Genomic DNA, 20,334 nt, shown 5'->3' on the forward strand with positions numbered 1-20,334 from the left:
GGGAACCTTTTCCCCCTTCATGTGATTTGTGCTAGATATATTGTGTGAACCAGTGACATACTCTGTAGCAGTTTCTATGATATACTAATTGATTGTTCATGTAGGAGAAAATGCTTTACAAAATAATTATAAACTTACTTCTGGATCTTCACCATGGTGTTGAAAAGCTATCATATTGCTCACAACTGCAGTTCCCAGTACTGCCATAAAAGCCATTTTGTGGTCTGACACCTTGGTCTTCTGCCACATAATTGTCTGAAACAATATAGCATAGAGGCAAATTTTTGACATTAGCTTTAGATTTATTCAATAGGAACATGACATGACACAAGTATTTGTGTGTAACAGCACACTTGTACAGTGTGTTTAACATTCTGTTCCTAGACACCACATGCATCTATTATTTTCTTATGAGTATCTGATATAGCATACTGTGGCCCATAGCTATCATCATTTTTTTTTTCTTTTGTACACAATGAATTATGCTGAAGCAACTGGACTATCTCTCAGAATGCATGGGCGTGACTTACTTAGCTGACTGCCTTCCAGATCAAGGCTTTTAACTTTATTTTTAACCACTGAGAAATGTGAAATTGCAACATTCTAAAGCAGGTCTGAGAAAAGGTTACAAACCAGGTAATAAACAGTGCAGATGGTATATATGTTGAGTTCACATTAAAACAAGTTTAGTATATGATGAAATAACAATGCAGACAACCCATGTCTTATGTCTCCTACTCATGGTGTTAATTTGAAAAGCATAACATTCAATTAATGGTCAACAAGTGGTTTTATATACTTGTATCTATGAAAATGGAAATGGACTGCCTTCAAGTCGATTCCGACTTATGGTGACCCTATGAATAGGGTTTTCATGGTAAGTGGTATTCAGAGGTGGTTTACCATTGCCTTCTTCTGAGGCTGAGAGGCAATGACTGGCCTGAGGTCACCAAGTGAGCTTCATGGCTGTGTGGGATTCGAACCCTGGTCTCCCAGGTCATAGTCATAGAGATGATTTGGTGGATGAAGTGGCAGTTACGGGAACTCTGGGGGAAAGTGACCACACCATACTTGAATTTGTGATTTTAACAGAAGCAAAAGCTGAGAGTAGCCATACGCGCACCCGGGACTTCAGGAAAGCTGATTTCAATAAACTCAGAACAATTGTAAGTATGGTTCCATGGCAAGCCACCCTAATGAGAAAAGGAGTCCAAGATGGGTGGGAGTTTCTAAAAAAGGAAATTCTAAAAGCACAATGGGAAGCAATTCCAACAAGGAAAAAAGGTGGGAAACAGAAGAAGAAGCCAATGTGGCTTCACAGAAAGCTTAGAGATGACCTGAAAACAAAAAAGGGCACATACAGGAAGCGGAAAGAAGGCCAGGTCACAAAGGAATAGTACAGGCAGGTAACACGGAATTGCAGGGATGGTGTCAGGAAGGCTAAAACTGAGAATGAGGTGAGATTAGTGAGGGATGCTAAAAGCAACAAAAAAGCTTTCTTCAGGTACGTCCATAGTAAAAGACAGAGAAAAGAAATGGTGGCACAGCTACTCAATGAGGATGACTAAATGATAACAGATGACAAAGAAAAGGCAGAAGTCCTCAATTCCTACTTTGGCTCAGTCTTCTCCCAAAAAAGGGTCTATGACCCCTCTGGGAAACATGAAATAGAAGGGGCAGAATTGGAGCTTGAGCTTGACAGACAAACGGTCAAGGAATACCTAATCACTTTGAACGAGTTCAAATCTCCAGGGCCTAATAAACTGCATCCTAGAGTATTGAAGGAACTGGCTGAAGAACCCTCAGAACCGCTCTCTATTATCTTTGCGAAATCGTGGAGGACTGGTGAAGTGCCGGATGACTGGAGGAGAGCTAATGTTGTCCCTATCTTCAAAAAGGGCAAAAAGGAGGAACCAGGGAACTACAGAGCAGTCAGCCTAATATCAATCCCTGGAAAAACTCTGGAGCAGATTATAAAGCAGTCAATCTGTAAACACCTTGAAAACAATGCAGTGATTACTAACAGCCAACATGGATTCATGAAGAACAAATCCTGCCAAACTAATCTTATCTCATTTTTTGATTGGGTAACCTCCTTTGTAGACTGTGGGAATGCTGTGGACATAATATATCTCGACTTCAGCAAAGCTTTTGACAAAGTGCCCCATGATATTCTGATTAGCATGCTAGCTAAATGTGGGCTGGATGGAACAACTCCAAAATCGTACCCAAAGAGTGCTTATCAATGGTTCCTTCTCAAACTAGGTGGAAGTAATGAGTGGGGTACCACAGGGCTTGGTCTTGAGCCCAGTGCTCTTCAACATTTTTATTAACGACTTAGATGAGGAGGTACAGAGCATGCTTATCAAATTTGCAGGTGATACAAAATTGGGGGGCATAGCTAATACCGTGGAAGACAGAAACAAAATTCAAAGGGACCTTGATAGGCTGGAGCATTGGGCTGAAAACAACAGAATGAAATTCAACAGGGATAAATGCAAAGTTCTGCATTTAGGGGGGGAAAACCAAATGCACAGTTATAAGATGGAGGCTACTTCACTCAGCAATATGACATGTGAGAAGGATCTTGGAATTGTTGTTGATCACAAGCTGAATATGAGCCAACAGTGTGATGTGGCTGCAAAAAAGGCAAATGCTATATTAGGCTGCATTAACAGAAGTATAGTTTCCAAATCGCATGAAGTATTAGTTTCCCTCTATTTAGCACTGGTTAGGCCTCATCTTGAATACTGCATCCAGTTCTGGTCTCCGTGTGATGTTCCTATATTAATGTATATATGGTAAGTGTTGGTTGTTTAGAAGATACATGGTAAGTGGAGTGAAAGAGGAGGGGGAGTGAATGGGCAGTAGAATGCTAGATGATTGGCTAAGTGTTTAAAATGGCTGAACATATAAAAGGAAGAGTGAGAGTGGAATCTGGGGGGAGAAGAGAAAGAGTGGGTTGTTTGGTGGGTTTGAGAGAGTGGTTTGCCAGGAGAGAGTGGAGAAGGAGGGGGGTGGAGTTCGGATTAGTATTGAGTAAAACCATATGCTTATGTGCCTTAAGAAGAAATCTTGTTAATCTTGTTAGCTTTGTTATCTTTAATAAATACTTAATTTGGTTTACCAAAGGCCTGTTCCTTGGCTGGGGTTTCACAGACCAGAAGGGAGGGTAAGGTAATGACCAAGGCTGAAGGGGAACTGTAACAAATGGTGGCAGCGGCGAAGAGAATAACAATACCAGTATTCAGAGTCTCTGGGAATACTAGTATTGGGACGTGACTGGTAGTTGCCTAGCAGGGGGATCTGTTGAGATCTGTGCTAGAGCGGGGAGAGAAACAATAAAAAAGGACAGTCCGGACTGGTGGAGTCCCTGGTGGTGCCTAGTGACAGGCAGTAGCCACGCGCAGGTAGGAACCTGACAGGGAGAGCCAGGGAAGGACGTCACACTCCGCACTTCAAGAAGGATGCAGATAAACTGGAACAGGTTCAGAGGAGGGCAACAAGAATGATCAGGGGACTGGAAACAAAGCCCTATGAGGAGAGACTGAAAGAACTGGGCATGTTTAGCCTGGAGAAGAGAAGACGGAGGGAAGATATGATAGCACTGCTCAAGTACATGAAAGGATGTCACACAGAGGAGGGCCGGGATCTCTTCTCGATCGTCCCAGAGTGCAGGACACGGAATAATGGGCTCAAGTGGACTGAACATCAGGAAAAACTTCCTAACTGTTAGAGCCATACAACAACGGAACCAATTACCTAGAGAGGTAGTGGGCTCTCTGACACTGGAGATATTCAAGAGGCAGCTGGACAGCCATCTGTCAGGAATGCTTTGATTTGGATTCCTGCATTGAGCAGGGGGTTGGACTTGACGGCCTTATAGGCCCCTTCCAACTCTACTGTTCTATGACCTTAACTACTACACCACACTGGCTCTCCTGTGTGTGTGAGTGTGTATACACACACAGACATACACACACTGCTCCCTTAGCTTTTCCCCACCCCAGGTTGCCAAGGCTCATCCTCTTCTCCCCCCCTACACAGGTTGGTTGCACAATGGCATCACTTGAGCATGTCACACCAGGGTGTCTTGGACAACTGCCTGATGGATGCCTTGCTCTCCCTGCTTGCCCGCTCACCTCGTTGCTGGCTCTCCCTGCTCACTCATTTGCCCACCTCATACCCACCCTGCTCCTTCACTCATCACACGCTGGCTTCATTCTTTTGCTCTGCACCTTGCCCATCCAGTACCATCACTTCTCATCATGCTGTAGTTCACAGTGCCACCTGTCTGTGGCCAAGTGAACTGCAGCATGATGACTTTTTACAATTTTATGTATATAGGAAGATATATCAGAATTCATACCTGTTATTGGTTATCTTTATAAAAACCTTTTCCAAAAGTGTAAAGTAACAAAATTATACTATAGCCAGCATGGATTTTTCGCATTCCGCAATGTTCAATTGAAAATACCCCCCATGCCATTCTGGTGCTTCCCATAAACTCATTTTAAAACAAAACCTTACAAAACTTATAGTCCTAAACTCAGGAACGCTTGCTTAACAACCCTCTAAATTTTCATGACGATACACAAAACAGTCAGAGAGAATCAAGAGTTAAAAGTGTAAAAAGAGAGAAAAAAACAGACCCTTTGTGACTTTTTTCTGTCAGAGTTGTCATAATTTGTTGAAATTAATTAAGAATCAGCGTATTCATTGAGTACCTGTAATCCTATTACTGGCCTTGCCCCATACTCTGACCTTCACCTTCTGCAGTTTAAAAGTGAAAAAAAGAAAAGAACTGGCTGATTTTTAATTAATTTAAGAAATTTTACATTTTATGATAATGTCGAGCATGCTCAGTAAGAACCAACTGTCAGTGTTCTAAAAGCCAGACTCACAGCTGCTTGGCTTGCCTAGTCAGGGGGCCACACCCACACCAGACGTTTATTTCACTTGAGACAGTCATGGCTTCCCCTATAGAATCCTGGGAAGTGTAGTTTGTGAAGGGAGCTGAGAGGAGACTCCTATTTCCCTGACAGAGCTCCAGTGGCCAGACTGGTTTAACAGCTTCCAAGCTACACAGGAAGTGGATTGGACTGTGAAAGACCAACCCACATTGTGTTTGCATTTTGACAAATTTATAGGGCAGTACAGTATCTCAGAGAGGAGGTCAGGTCTCATGCTCCCCTGGTGCATTCACTATAGCTGCCCAATTTCCCTGCTTTTTAAAATTTGATGGAAATATCTGTGGGCTATAGGTACATTCTTAAACCACAAGGTTTTTTGCCCATTAGTGAATATATAGTAGCAATAATGAAGATGCGTGTGCATTAGTGTCAATTACAAACCTGTTCAAAATAAGGTAGTCTTCACTTTAGAATGTTCAATTAACCTATTACTAAAGAAAAAGAAGGAAAGAAAATGGCCCTAATCCAGATATAAACATACTAAAAAGGCTACTTACTGCACTGTTCCATTTGCAGCAGCACAGTAATCAGCTACAACTCTACACTCATATCAATGCACAGAGATTGTTTGGGAATTTGCACCTGTATTCAGGAGACACACAACCATATTACGTTCAGGGGCCTGCAGTTTCGATATGTTTGACAGCAGCCACAGCCACATAGTCCAGTGGATTTGTTTCTCAACCTGTAAAGGTCACTCAGTTTTCCTGCAGGTAATAGCATCTAGTATGTGCATTGAGGATGAACTGCTGTTTCTCCCCCTCCCCCAGTATCGACCTGGGTATGTAGACATGGTACCCCATACATGAAACATTTGGTTCAAGTTTACTAATAGTCAACCGAGCTTCAAATTCCTCCCAAACACTAGTGAGATTCAATTGGGAAAGGGAAATAGAGAAGAAAAATTCAAAACTTATGCAAGGGTTGTGTAACAGAAATTAAGAAATTTGAACAAGTTTCAAAACCTAATTATTTACTAACGATTCTGTGAAAACTGCCTTCCTCCTCATAGAAGTTGTGCTACCCATAGGAGCACAATTCCCTGTGCCAATCAGAAAAAGATAAAGGCTGAAATATTAACACCAAGATTCTTAAATCTTGTCACTTGCTGTTTAGGATACCCATTGATGAACCATCAGCCTTTCACACTGATCTTGGAAAAGACCACAATCTTTGTTTTATTATGACTGATCTAAAAAGAAAAGAAGTAGGGCATCCCTCATTCCTACCTTAGTTACTGACAACTTCTACAAAAAGAAGAACTGGTATCTGTCAATATTGGGGGGGGGCATGCAGTTTGCCAGTCATACAAGGAGCAAAATCATTTAGCTATAGATTAAATAACATTGTCATAAAGATCCACTCTTGATCAACCCTTTTAGTTGTTGAAATGAGTTAAGATAAAACACCCTGAGGCCCACATGTACCCAACTTCTGGTGTTTGGGAAAAAAAGAGCTCTTATAAGAAGAAACAAGAGCCTTTTATCATTTGAAATGTCTAACCATTTGCCTCAAAGTCTTTCTTTAGAGACAGTCAAATGCTGATTTACGATCTATGCAGGCTGCACAGAGTCTTCCTCTAGAAAGGCATGAATAATTCTACAGTAGGGCCCTGCTTACCGGCGCTTCGCATTCCGGCGTTCCGCTAACGCGGTGGCGGGAAATCCCCCCTTTTAAAGCCGATTTAGCAATTTTACGACATTTTATGACATTTTCGCATGACGGCCCTGTGATGTTCCTATATTAATGTATATATGGTAAGTGTAGGAACCTGACAGGGAGAGCCAGGGAAGGGCGTCACAGGCCCCATTATAGTCTATGGGTCCCGCTTTACGGCGGGGGCCTGGTCCCTAACCCGCTGTATAAGTGGGGCCTTACTGTATACTAAATGGGCCAGAATCATAGAATAGTAGAGTTGGAAGGGGCCTATAAGGCCATCAAGTCCAACCCCCTGCTCAATGCAGGAATCCAGGCAGGCTAGAATTATACAATTATCCACAGTGGATCTGTGGACTAATACAGCCTATCCCATTCAGAAGATACCTTCAGATTCAACCAAAGTTTCAAACGTATAAACAGTATAATTGTGTGCATGATTTACAAATGACAGAAGACTGATTAGCCTATAATTATCAACTCCTTCCCACTCTTTCATTATATGTGTACAGGAAGCAGAGCCCATTAGCATTTAAAGACTTCTGGTAAAATTAGATCACGACCAGGCACTTTGCATATCTTTAGCTGATACAGAAGACCATGAAGGCAAGTCACAAGATATCACAAAGGGAACATGTGAATCAAACCATTTCCCAGTTCAGTTAAATATTGACTGAAATTGTCTTTCCCAGATCTCCACTGCAATGTGATTACAAATAGTGCCCAAGCAATCAGCCAGAGACCATTGCCCCCAGAGTTACAGAGCCATTGTTTATAAAGGCACTTCTAATAGTTTTCCACTGTTCTGACAGGGCCTTATGTGTCTTCCAGCAGTTTTTAAATGCATATGTTATAGCTGCAGTACATTGTTTGCAACTATTTAGTTAAAATACTAATATTTAAACCAAGTGATTACATCTAGACGAAGATGCTTTTGACATAACTGATATAAACATCATGGTGCTTATTTTAGCTTCGACCAATCTGACACCACAGATATACATTTTAGCTGCTGATTAATGCAAGGATGTTGTTACACTGCCTGACCTGCTGAATGACTGATATACGTAACTCTCAGTTTTTAAAAAAAGTTTTAAGAGAGCTCTGGAACGTAAAAACTTACTAAATGCAAAGTTGTAAAAGCAGGTAACAACTAATCACTGGAGGCATTTTTATTTACTTTTCCTTTGGAACTGGAATTGGTAGGAAAAACCTTCATAGTTCTAAACCGACTTTTTAATCAAATACACTAAGCCAAAAAGTCATGCTACTTCTACATTTCTTTCTTTTTGAAAGTGACTTCATTTCCCAAGGAGGCTTCTCGCACTACTTGATCTACAGTCTTGATTATACTCTGAAATTGTACTATAAATACATTCACACACACCCATGTATTTTCTAGGTCACATAAACCTGGCTCGTATGATGAGCCAAGAAAGAATCTGACTCTAGGCAGTATGATGAGACTGCGAAAGTACCCTATCAAAATATATTCTTACATACAGACCATCTTAGGTTTTGTCAGAGCTGGCCAAATATATCCTGCCTCCTCTCTGTTTCATTGAAGAGTATTACATGAATTAAAAGACTTTAACATCACTTTTGCCTAGATCTGTTCTATGTGGGAAGCTGGGGAGTCGGCCCATCTGACAGAGAACAAATGCCTACTAGACCTATTGAAATGATTCCACTTCCTACAGGCTGCCACTAGGATATTTTGTTTTAACCCATACACAGTGACAAGTCATGGCAGGGCTGGGTGAACTCCATGAGCCATGATACAAATCAGAAATCTTCTGCTTTCCAACCACTTCCCCTCACGGAAAACTTTGCTGTTTCAAACGACATTTTAAAAACTACCAATTACTTAACAGCATAAACTGTTTTCAATTCATCTGGCATATTAAGGGTTACCCCCTTTTTTAAAAACCCAGAGAATTCCCTAACTACATAGCCAATGCACTCTCCCTTCCAGGATTAGGAAGACTAAACTGATAACAGGATTGAGAAGAGATCACGGAAGTAGTGCATTTACAAGCAGGGCAAAAAAGACACTTGCCACCTTGAACAGCTACGTCCCAGGGGATTTCCATTTTAGGCACAACAATTAAGATCCTTAAGCAGATGCAGACACTGTAAAAACAAAATCTCTGAAATACCCATGGAAGTTCTTCTCACACTTTTAAAAAGGAAGAATAGTGTAATAGGATGTGTCATGCTGGTTTTCATGTGGATTTTGACTTTTTACGCCAATGCTTTTTGTCTTGATTTTATTAATATAATTTGAATATTTACTGTTTATACTTGTTTTGTGAACCGCACAGAGAGCCTTGTTGAATAGATGGTATATAAATTTAAATAATAATTATTTTTGTAAAATGGAAGAACAGAGAAATCAGAACCAACAATGGCTTCTGCAAGGAATCTGTAAGTACCAGAATCGCATTCTGAAAACATAAAAACTGATACAATATTATAAAAACATCCACACTCAACAACACTATATGCAAAGGCTTGGTTCACGTGTAACACAAAGCCACTCTATGGCTTATTAGAGCAAACATATTAGAGCACAGGGGGGAAAATGCAGTTGCTTCACTCCTCCCTCTCCCCTGCTGCTGTTTCTTGCAGCTAAGCCATAGTTGTTATATCCAATCCCAGACTCACGGTTTGTCTCACTCTAAACTATGAATTCAGGTTCAGATGCAACATGAAGGCTGTAAACACAACAGTCACCAGATCAAAGCATTTCCATTAGCCACACCTGGAGGAGGAACAGGTTGACCTGCCGATCAGTTGTGAAATCTTTTTGAAGCTGAATTTTAAAAAACCACAAGCTGCTCCCACCAGGTTTTAGAGAAAAACAGGGCAGGGTTTGACTAGCATCGTATGCCCCTATTTTCAGGAGAGGTGGAGATGCACTGGAAACAGCAGGACAGCGAGTGTGTGAGTGTGTTTCACCCTAAGCCAAACCATGTCTCAGCTGTGATTTTCTTCACGTACCACTTGCCTGATCACAGTAAGCCATACGTTGGCTTAATGTTACGTGTAAACCAAGCCACTGAGGCAATGCTAACTGTTTAGTACAGAACTGTATAATAGAATTTCATCTAGTTTTACCATTTACTTGCACAGCAATACAGAATCTAATCTATTTATCTATTTCATGCAATCAGACACTGAATATGTGACTAAAACTTAATTGTGATCCATGGCAATGGCCTGGGTCACATGTAACACTAAACCACGGATTACTGGTACATGGACGAGCCTCAGTAAGCCTGAGGAAGCATTAGACTTACATGTTCCCCCCCTCCCCTCTCTTCTTCCTATATGGCTAAGGAAGACGTCTGCCAAGATTACCTTCTGTTTCAAAGATTTTTGTCTTAATATTGCATGCAAACCTTGGTTAAAACAAGCAATACTTATATTGCTAAACAAGTTAATTTTGAATCACAGGTTACAAAACTGGCTTTGTTGTTTGTTTTAAACCAGGATTCTTGGTTTGCATGTAACACTAAGCCAAGATTCTTTGAAACTGAAAGTAATTTTCTGAGGAGGGAAGAGGAGTGTGCACAAGCCCAACACTTTGCCCAGGCTCACGGAGGCTTGTCTATGTAGTGACAAAGTTTAGCAGCTAAACCATGGTTTAGCATTATGTGCTAAAAAGGCCAATATAGTATGTACTGAGAAAACAGTTTTAAAAGAGGATGTGTTAATATCTCCAACTGGGACTAATTCATTTGGTAGATCCCACCCACCACCCAGATAGAAAAATCATTTTCTTACATTGCAGTAAAATCTAGCCAGGAAAGCATAATGCTAGACAATAGCTGTACCCCTGCATCAACTGTTTTCTTTCCCCCAAGGGGGCAATTTCTGCAGCCATTTCATTTCCACATTGATCCTTATTCAGAGCGTGGTTCAACAAGCACTCCAAGGGAAGGCCAACGTACATTGAGTAGAGTTGTTTTCATGGCTTACCTAGTCCTGTTGGTCAATGATGCAAGTACAAAAATTCATATGATAATTTGAACCCTCCTCAGTTTGCAATGAGTGCCAGAGTAAAAATATCCCACATATTTATGTGCGTAGGAAGCTGCACTTCTAGCCACAGTAGGTTGCTTCAGGGGCCAGATCTGGCCTGCAGGTTGCCAGATGGTCATCCTGTTTTAAAGAGCCTAACTTTAGAACCTTGTGTTAAAAAGTTACAAGCAGACACAGCCATGTGTAGTACTGAAAGCTAATCCCTGATGAAAAATAATACCATCATCAGGAGTTGCTTGGTCCTACTGCACTGCAAGTACTTGTAAATTCCAAAGATGAGGAATTCTGCACCCTCAATTAACAGTTATTGCTTTTTAAAAATTATTTGTTGTTTATCAGCATGGTGCTCCATTATAAATCTCAGTTCACAGAACAGTGTATTACTAATCAGGGGAGCCACGTTTTATTCTTTACCAACACTTTCATGGCATCATCTACTGCCCTGCAGGTCTTAATAAGATCTGTTTTCTATTAGATTTCCCCACTGCCAGTCTTAAGAGCAAATTCTGTCAACATTGTCATACTCAGATTTCTCCTTGCTCATCTAAACCCTTCCCCAGGTATTCTGGGGAAGCAGGTGACAGAGAAGTCTTTGGCAGAGTAGCTAGCTACTGAAAGAGACTGCCAAAAATCTAGAGCGCATCAAGATGCAGTGTAGGAATACTGAGCCTCCATATGGCTAGCTCTTGTCTCTGGCAGAGTTTAGCAAAACAAACAAATCTTAGCAAAAAAAAATTATCCCGTTTTCCCACTGGGTAAGAGATAGACTGAACAATACGACACAAGAAAGAAAGCTTTGCCACCTTAAATTCACATTTTTAGTTAAATAAATCTGCATTTCTTGTTTTAGAGGAAACAGCAAAGCACCTTGTGACATCTTAAAGATTAACAGTTTTATTCTGGCATAAGCCTTCATGGACTAAAGCCCATGCATGAAGTGTTTTGCTTAGATGGAAGATATATATAAATAATACACACATGGGCAGGAAATTGTAAACAAGTCATAAAGCGCAAGAGGTAAGTCTTGTGACAATTCTATGCAAAGCTCAAATGTAGGAAAGATAAGCATACATTTGAGCTTTGCACAGAAGTGTCACAGACTTCTTGCTCTTCATGGCCTTTCGGCTTCACTGCTTACTATTTTCTTCTTTATAGGCATGTGCATACGTATCTGCCACCTGAAGATTATACAATACAAGAGCTGGTGTATACTTAAAAGTGTCTTTTTTCAGTGTTCTAGTATAATAAAAGATTCAAAGTTATTCTTATACAATCAAGAGGATTTGTCTTATTAGTATTAAATTTAGTAGCTACCTGTCTGTCCCCATCTTATGTCCCACTCTGTTACTCCATTCTCTCAACCCAACTAAAAACATAAGGGAAAGAAGTGTTCCCATCGTGTCCTGAGCTTCCATGTTGCCCCCACCCCATAGAGGAAGATGACTGCAGCTGAACAAACAAGGGTTGGTATATGCGCATGAAGCCATAAGAGAACACAATAAGAAAGGCTGCAGAATATGTTTACAGCTTATGTGGTGTGGTTATTAAGGCCAAATTCCTTAACTTAGATTTTCATCTGTTCTGGTGCATGAATGAATACTTGTCTTGACTTTTCTTTTAAACCAAAGTGGTTTTTTAAATCTTAGAACAATGCTACCTGCATCATATTAAGTATGCTTTAGCTCACAAAAGCTTATGCCACAAAACAAATATGTTAGTCTTTAAGGACCTAGCTGCGTTTGCTGTAACACAAGCTAATACAACCAACCCTCTGGAATAATTTTAAGTAGACTGTTTACAGAAAGGTAAAGAGAAAATAAATGCAAAGAAATTAAGCTATCCTATGGATCAGTCAAGCATGGGGCAACTAAAAATGACATCAACAAGAGTTTATACCAAGAAAGGTATGTTTTGCTACTGGAAATTTTTAAGAGTCATTTTTTAAATCCTTCCCCCCTCCCACAATTGGTAGAGGCTTTCACTATTAAAATACTTCAATAGTTACTTTATTCTTTCAAACATTTCCTGGATGCAACAAAATGTCTCTATAACTGACAAGAGGCAAGAGATGCGTGGGCATTCACATTACTGTACGTATACACATATGCATGAACCTTCCCCCATACTTAATTTGGATTCCTATGAAAAAAGGGATCCAGTACAAGAGAGAACAGGAAAACCACAGAGGGGCAGGATAGCATACTGCTTGCCTTTTCTTGTACTAAGGAGGAAGAGACACTCTTATTATGTAATGGCCAGCTGGCCAGCCCAACAACTTAGCTTTTTGATAGCTGCTCTGCTTCACTTACTCTGTTATTGTCAACTGGGGAGAGGAATGAAAGACAGGCCTTTGCATACAGCAGTGTCACCACCTCAGCACAAGGCAAGACAAGAAATAAATGGAAGAATCCTTGCAAGTTTCTCCAGCTCCCTTTGACTGTACTGGACACTGACACAAAGGAGTTTTTTGCCTTCTACAAGATTTCAAAACAACTCATGGGACTCAAACCTACACACTCCTTGTAATGTGTGAATATGACCCATAAGACCTGAAGACAAGCATTTCAACAGGTATTGTATACTAGATACACAAGCAGCTGACACAACATTTCTGCTATAAATGATGTGCCGTCATTTGAAAAATGTGATGGATGAGAAACTAGATGACTCAAGGAACTGGTAATAGGATACAAAACATTTCACCTTTAGGTCAGTACTTCAAATTCAACCTGTTTTTTGAGGAGGGGGGAGTTGTTACATCAAATATTGAACAGCTGTGAGACAGTAAGATGAGTTGGTCTCAGTCATTTCCCAGTAGACAGGTGTCTATCTCTTATACATTTATTAACTAATCAATAAGATATTTTTTGGTTCTATTAAACATGCTCTCTCTCTCCTTTTTCACATGGGTATGCACATTCTCTTTGTCTTACACAAAAGACTTCCTCCATTCATACTACCTTAGAAGGGCCCAGTGCGGAGCAATTTCAAGGCAGAAGTTATTACTGGGAATGGGCTATTCCCTTACTGCAAGGAGAAGGAGCCACTCCTAGGCTTCTGTTTTCTTCACAATCCCAAGAGAGATGGGGGGAGGGAGTCCAAATACTGGAACAAATTAATAAGGGAAATGGCAGCATTAAAACAGGCCATATAAAGGCGGAATGGCTAGACCCTCCAGATTCTCCGCCTCGGCCCTACTAAGAACCAGTCTGAAGTTCTATGGAGCATGAGGTTGAGGGGAATGACGTTATTGATGGCAGGAGTTACAGTATCTCGTTTTTGCCAAAGCACTAATAAACATAAAGCTTCTAGTGCAAGATATGGATATGCAGCCTTGAGTTGTATTACTTAGACCTTTTTTAAAAAAAGAATTACATTTATATCGCATTTTCTTCCGTCATTGAACACCCCCCCCAGGTGGCATACATGTGGTTCCGAGGTGGTCCCCTATCCAAACACTTAGCAGATCCAGGGCTGCTTGGCTTTAGCAAGATTGCTGTATTAGTGCTGGTTCATACTACCCAGTGGTTCCCACATGAATGCAAGTCCAGCAGCCAGGCTTGCAGTCAGAAAGCACCCACAGAAACGATATGTGGATGAACCATCACATACATTCAGGAGACTGTACATTCAGCTGCCATGATATGGCCATTATGAAGGCCCTATTCCAAGCTGCCATAGCAGCACCAATTGAAGAAGCTTTGTGTCCAGCCCTCATCAGTGTCTGTTTCTGGCCTTAAGCTCAGCAGTAGCTCAGTATGCTCCTGACCACTTGCTTACGGGTCAGTGGCTAGTGTAAACTAGGCCTTGCTCTCCCCACCTTTTCAAGGTCAGTTCCTTGAATTTAAGGACACACCTGGCATACAGGGGCAACAAAAGCTAAAAGCTTGAAACGTGTACAGTACCTTCCAACCACCTAGTGGTCTAATTTATTTCCAGATAGTGCTTTATTGCAAAAAGAGACCTGGCTGGTACAGATGACAGCTCACTGTCACCCTGATGTTGCCTCTGAAATTCTTAGCACTTCATAAGTAGCAACACAATCTCAAATTATTTACAGTAAAGTGATACAAATAGCTGGAACAGAATGATTAATTAGAGTTTGTGCTGTGTATTTATATATAGCCTTTCTTTCAGCAGATTAAGGAATTCTGCAAATAGCAGACTGAGTTTTATTTAAGGTACTTGTATATTGCTCTTCACCACAACAATCACAAGATGTGTACAACAAAATAAAATAGATAATAAAATTATTAAAACCAATTCACATAAAAGGCCTACATAGTATAGTACATAGCTACATATAGTAGATGTACATAAATGATTCCTAACAGATATGGAAGATTTTAAATAGCAAAGAAATTGAAGCTACTTTTACTAAGCACCAAGAGGGGAGCTCAGATTTCAAGGCACCGTGTCCTTTATAGGGTAAAAATTAGCCTTAAGTTTCCAGGTGACCAGAATATGCCAGGCTAAAAATTTTAACGTTCTTTAAAAAGAAAGAAGTAAACACCCAATACTTCCAACCTTCTGCACCCACAAGAACATGAGCTTTGAAAAATTTAACATATTCCAGTAAGTTTTCTCCTTTGACTACCTCATTATTCAGTTTGTTTTCAAGGAACATAGTGACGAAAGAGGAAAAATACTTCTTTCTAACATAACCATACTGGCAAGAGTATCAACATTATCAGTATTCAAAGAATGTCTTGGCAGGATAAACCTTCATAAAAAGATGACTCACAAGCTAATCCAAGTTGTCAAAATAGCAATAGTTCATCAAGGGTTGATCCGTTAAGCTGGCCATTATTTATTGCTAATGCAAACAAAATACTGCAAACAAAAACAAAATTGTCCCAAGTTTCCAAGTTCAGTAATCTGGAAATGTCAAAAAGACAAGATTATATTCACGTTTGTCTGTGGAAATAAACAAACGGAAACACTTGGCAATATTGATTATGCAAAACAAAATATGGTTCTTTCAGTACGAGACAGTAAACTGTCAAGAACTTTAAGAAGCAATTTGATTGGGGTGGTGGGAGGAAAAAGAACAAATAAGAACATCTGTTATATCAATTGTCCTAAACTTCAGCATGTAATAAAATAAACTTCTCTCTTCCTGTTGATCTCAGTTGCCACCATATCATTAAATACCCAGATAGAAACTTTCCTACTTGACTATTTTGATCACAGAATTGGAAAAAATAGCTTTCAATAAGAACTGTGAGAAATTTTCACAGTAGTTATAGGTTTGGAACTAAAGGCACTTTTGCTCACACAAGGCAACCCTCTGAATTCTTTCAATTCCCCTATTCCCCCTGACGTTCTCCATGCCATTCCACAGAGACCCTCAATCCTAAAGAGCTGTTTGGGGGGGGGGGAGGGGGAGAAGTACAAGGGACTGTAGTGGTGATGAGAAGCCAGTAAAGTCCCATTGTGTAAGAAAAGCTTCCCTCACTTTAGCTCAATTTAACTCAATACTTCACCAAGTGAATTTTTTAAATATCCTCACACAATCATGAAGTCTTTCGCCGAAGACATTTCAAGGTTTGTACTATGCTACCACCACAATTAGTTATTAGATCTTAATTACACATTAACCCCAAATCCTCTTTGCTATCTATTGCATTGCTTCATCTTATAATTTATAGCACAATCCTTCTCTTTCTGCTCTTCAGTTTTTAGAAAGGTCAGCTGACACTCCTTAGGTCACTGAACTTTTCTGTTGTTGTCATGGGAAAGTTTACAATGTATAAAGCCTCTCAACAATCACTTCATGATGGAGCCTCAATATATTTAGATATACTTCCTGGAATTTGAGTTTACTACCAGTGACAGTTTTCTGCATCCATCATAACACCAGAGACTGACACAGACTCATAATGGTACATTTGCTGCATACAAGACTTACTTGAATATGAAAAATAAGGCTGATTTTAATCACCAGAATCCAAAGCAGATCAGCACATACTGATCGTCCCTTCTAGCCTTCATGGATTCTCCAGCCTTCAGGAACAGCTTTTAGGAGTATGCTGGGGCTAGGAGGGGGAGGCTGATTAAGGCAGATCATAGCAACCTTTGGATCTAACCAGTGGCAATGGAAAATTTCCACAGCTTCCAGGTTACTGGAGATAGCTAGGTGCTTCTTCAGATTCAATTTTCAAGATGATTTTATTCTTGATACATAAAAGAAGCATTAGAACTCAATATACTTCTGGAAAACACATGTTCTAGCACATTTTATTTTATTTTCATGTTATGTCTTCAGGAACAGATTTGATACAATGACATCCAACTCCACAAAACTCAGTGTGGTCCAACAAACAATTTATTTCACTCTTTCCACATTGTAAGGACACACCTAAGCCTATAGCTTTTCACATCATCTATTCAAATTATGTTTGGACAAGGAAGAGGAATATTTACATTAAAGTAGAATAAGCTTTGAGCTATTGGTCTGGACAGATGTCTAATGCTATCTCATTTCGCTGTCCTTGGTCCCACATTGCCTCCATAAATTTGTACCAGCTCATTGACTCCTTGTTCATTTCATCTGCTAATGTGTTCCTGTCTCAAAGAAATAAAAAGTAAAAATGAACTGACCTATAGATTCTAGTTAGTTATTTGTTATTTCCACCTGTGCTGTAGCTAATGAGCGACCTCTTGTGTTGAAAAGTCGTAAGGATGACGCTCTGAATATTAACACATGCCCTGTCAAAAAGTCTCAGCTTAACTGATTTAGAGCAGCAGAGACCCAAATGGAAATACTTTAGTTTTGCTCAGATCCAATTGCTGCCTCTCTTGATGTGTGAAAACACTGCGTCTTCATCTTATCATTCTGCTGCAAATCACTGTTTGCAACCATTTCTGAACTTTCTGCATACTGCTCTGCTTGGATTTATAGGCTTTCCAGTAATTATAAACATATAGCCAGGGATGGTTACAGTTTGTTTTATCTTTGATTTCTGAGAAATATGAGATTCTGCAGGACTTATTGTGAAGACTATGGGTGTATCTAATATTCTCTGGTTTAAATTTTAAAGCTGAAAATACTGATAGTGGACAAAAGTATGAATTATTTCCCTTAGAAGTTTGAATTATGAAAATATTCACCTTATTCTGATAGTGTTCAGTGCCACTGTATCCCTGGCTGCTGCAGCAACAACATTCTCACCCTCCCAATACTGATTTTTTTTCCTTCCACATCTTGCATGAGCTCATTCACAAGGTGAACTGGATGACATCACAGTATTACATAGCGCAGTCAAATAAAGTCAATTGAGAGCAAGTGCAAAGACACCAAAGTAAATGAAGAAGTGGTCATTTTCACAAGCAGTGACAAAAAAAAATCATGGGGGGAGGGCAGTCTTTCAACACTATAGAAAACATTCCCAAACAACTGTGAGTAGTTTCTACTCAGCCTTAAAGACCACTCTGGCTCTCAATAAACTTGTAAAATCAATGTTTTTTCACAGATACCTTTCCTTATGATGAAACTCAGATTTCATGCTGAGTGAGATAATAAGATGACCTCATCCTGCAGTTAATTATTCACCTGGTTGCCACTGGCAGCCAGAAATTTCATGCAGGCTCAGCTTCTGTGCTGGCTGCAGAAGTGTATCCTCTCTCTTCTGTCAGCACAGAAATACAACTGGCTTGGCAAAAGGAGGACGTAGCGATCTGTGCTTTCGCCACCAGCTTGCTGTGCATCACCGGGCCCCTGCTATGTAATTTCTTTTTGAACAAACAAACAAACCTACCATCTGCCTGCATCTGTCACCTGTTGGCATTGCAGGTGCTCCTCGGAAGACCTATTTTCAAAGTCAGGCTACATGCCAAGTATGCAAGGATGCCCTGTGGCTTAATTTTAAATTGCAAACAGGATAAAAAGGAAATAAAGCCCTCAGTCCAACTTATTTATTGTGGGAGACAGCGACAGACAGGAGGTAATTTTTTTTAAAAAAATAGCTATAGTGAATGGAGATTATAAGCACAACTTAATAAACTGGACATGCAGCAGTCCTGTATTCCAGGATAGCATCTTGGTGGTGGCTGGAGGGGGGAGGAGGCTTTGTCTTGTAGATCTTTGATCTATTTTGGATGTGTAAGAGGTGAATCAAGCAGGCAGTGCCTTTTCTCCTAGCCTGCTATATGTTTAGCCTGCAACTTTTTTATTCACCTGCTTTTTACTCATAAGAGTAAAGGAGAGACAAGTAAAAAGCAGGGTAGAAAAAAATAAAAAAATGGCAAGTTAATAATTTTGGGGGACTTATTAACAAGCGTGTATTACCTGAATGTTTCAGAGACCAATTGTGTGTGTGTGTGTGTGTGTGTGTGTGTGTGTGTGTGTGTGTGTGTGTGTGTGTGTGAGTGAGTGAGAGAGAGAGAGAGAGAGAGAGAGAGAGAGAGAGAGAGAGAGAGAGAGAGAGAGAGAGAGATTATAAAAATATAGAAACATGAAGTTACTTTCACAAATGCAGTTTGACCATTAGATGTCACTCTTGCTGTGGAGATAACAGCACAAGCATTTTGGGAAAGATCCTTTTCTCCAAATTCATATATATCAAAGGACAGTTGCGAGAAACCTAAGTGTTGCTATTCTATAATAACATTAATACCCCACAAACATCCAGAAAGACACTGTCATAATCCACAAGTTCACCTCCATCTATTTAGAAGTCCACACTCCAAAACAAAACAAAAAGACCCCAATCCCCTTTTAAAATGGTCTCAAGTTTAAGACCTGCTTTTCACACATACAGAGGGTTAACAACAGCAGCGGTGCATCAGGGAAGCATCGAATAGCAACAGCACTCTCCTGGTGATGGTGGTGCTGCTGGCCAGGATGGGGAAAGGTCACAGCAAGGTCAGGGGAGCTCTGGGTTGGGTGGCAGCCTTGCAGGTGCGTGCAGTGCCATTGGCCAGTGCCAACCCAGATCTCCCTCATCCTTGCTGCACCCCAGCCCAGCAAGTGCAGTGGTGCTCCCAGGAGGATGCTGTTGCCAGTCCACCCCCACCTGCTCTCATGTGCCACTACTGGTGACTGAAGTAGTAATGAGAGGAAAAGCGGGTATACTGCATTCAAGAAAGTTTCTCACCCCCTCACAGATTTTATTGGGGGGGGGAGATTAACACAGTTATTTCTTAAACGGAATCAGCAGCAAGTGGGAAGACAAAAAACTGGTATTTCAACGTATCCAATGAAGCAAAAGAAGGCAGGCCACAGCATAAAGCTTGTAAATGCCCACATCATGCTTTCCCTGTTGATAAAGAGAAGGGTACAGCACTACAGTACTGTCACAGAGCTTTTCTAAAACCTCTCCTCCCCCACCACACCACTTTATTGCCTGCTGCTATGCCAAGTGCAATACTTTTACAAGTGTGAATCCTCCAGTTGCCCATGAAACGTATTCCAACACACACTCAATTCAATGGGCAAAAATAAACCTTTCAAGAACTTGCAGAAGTACAGTCTTCTCTGTAAAACTCAGAGCAGAAAAGGAAATTGGGAGGGGGGAGGAGAACAAGGGAGAAAAGTAAACGCAGTTCTTAAAAGTTGCAGTCCTTGTAACAACCAACTGGGGTAGAAACAGTTAAGGTAGTCTGACCGAATGGCTACAGCTAGATGTCACCTGAAGAAGAGCCAAAGGCAGCCAGT

The 20,334-nt window shown here is 40.5% G+C and overlaps 1 protein-coding gene across 5 annotated transcripts in view; it reads right to left on the reverse strand.

Annotated features, from left to right (window-relative positions):
* Positions 1-20,334, reverse strand: part of PMS1 (PMS1 homolog 1, mismatch repair system component) — a 77,667-nt gene that overhangs the window by 26,397 nt on the left and 30,936 nt on the right. For 4 of the 5 annotated variants that reach the window (XM_061608218.1, XM_061608215.1, XM_061608216.1 and 1 more), the window contains one exon: positions 139-255. In XM_061608218.1, coding sequence (XP_061464202.1) covers positions 139-255 — 117 coding nt within the window. Of the gene's footprint in view, positions 1-138; positions 256-16,587; positions 16,684-20,334 lie in introns of those variants that run through there. The other variant, XM_061608219.1, reaches the window with a different exon arrangement.

The sequence above is a fragment of the Rhineura floridana genome, chromosome 2, assembly GCF_030035675.1.
Source record: "Rhineura floridana isolate rRhiFlo1 chromosome 2, rRhiFlo1.hap2, whole genome shotgun sequence".
NCBI classification, from domain to species: domain Eukaryota; kingdom Metazoa; phylum Chordata; class Lepidosauria; order Squamata; family Rhineuridae; genus Rhineura; species Rhineura floridana.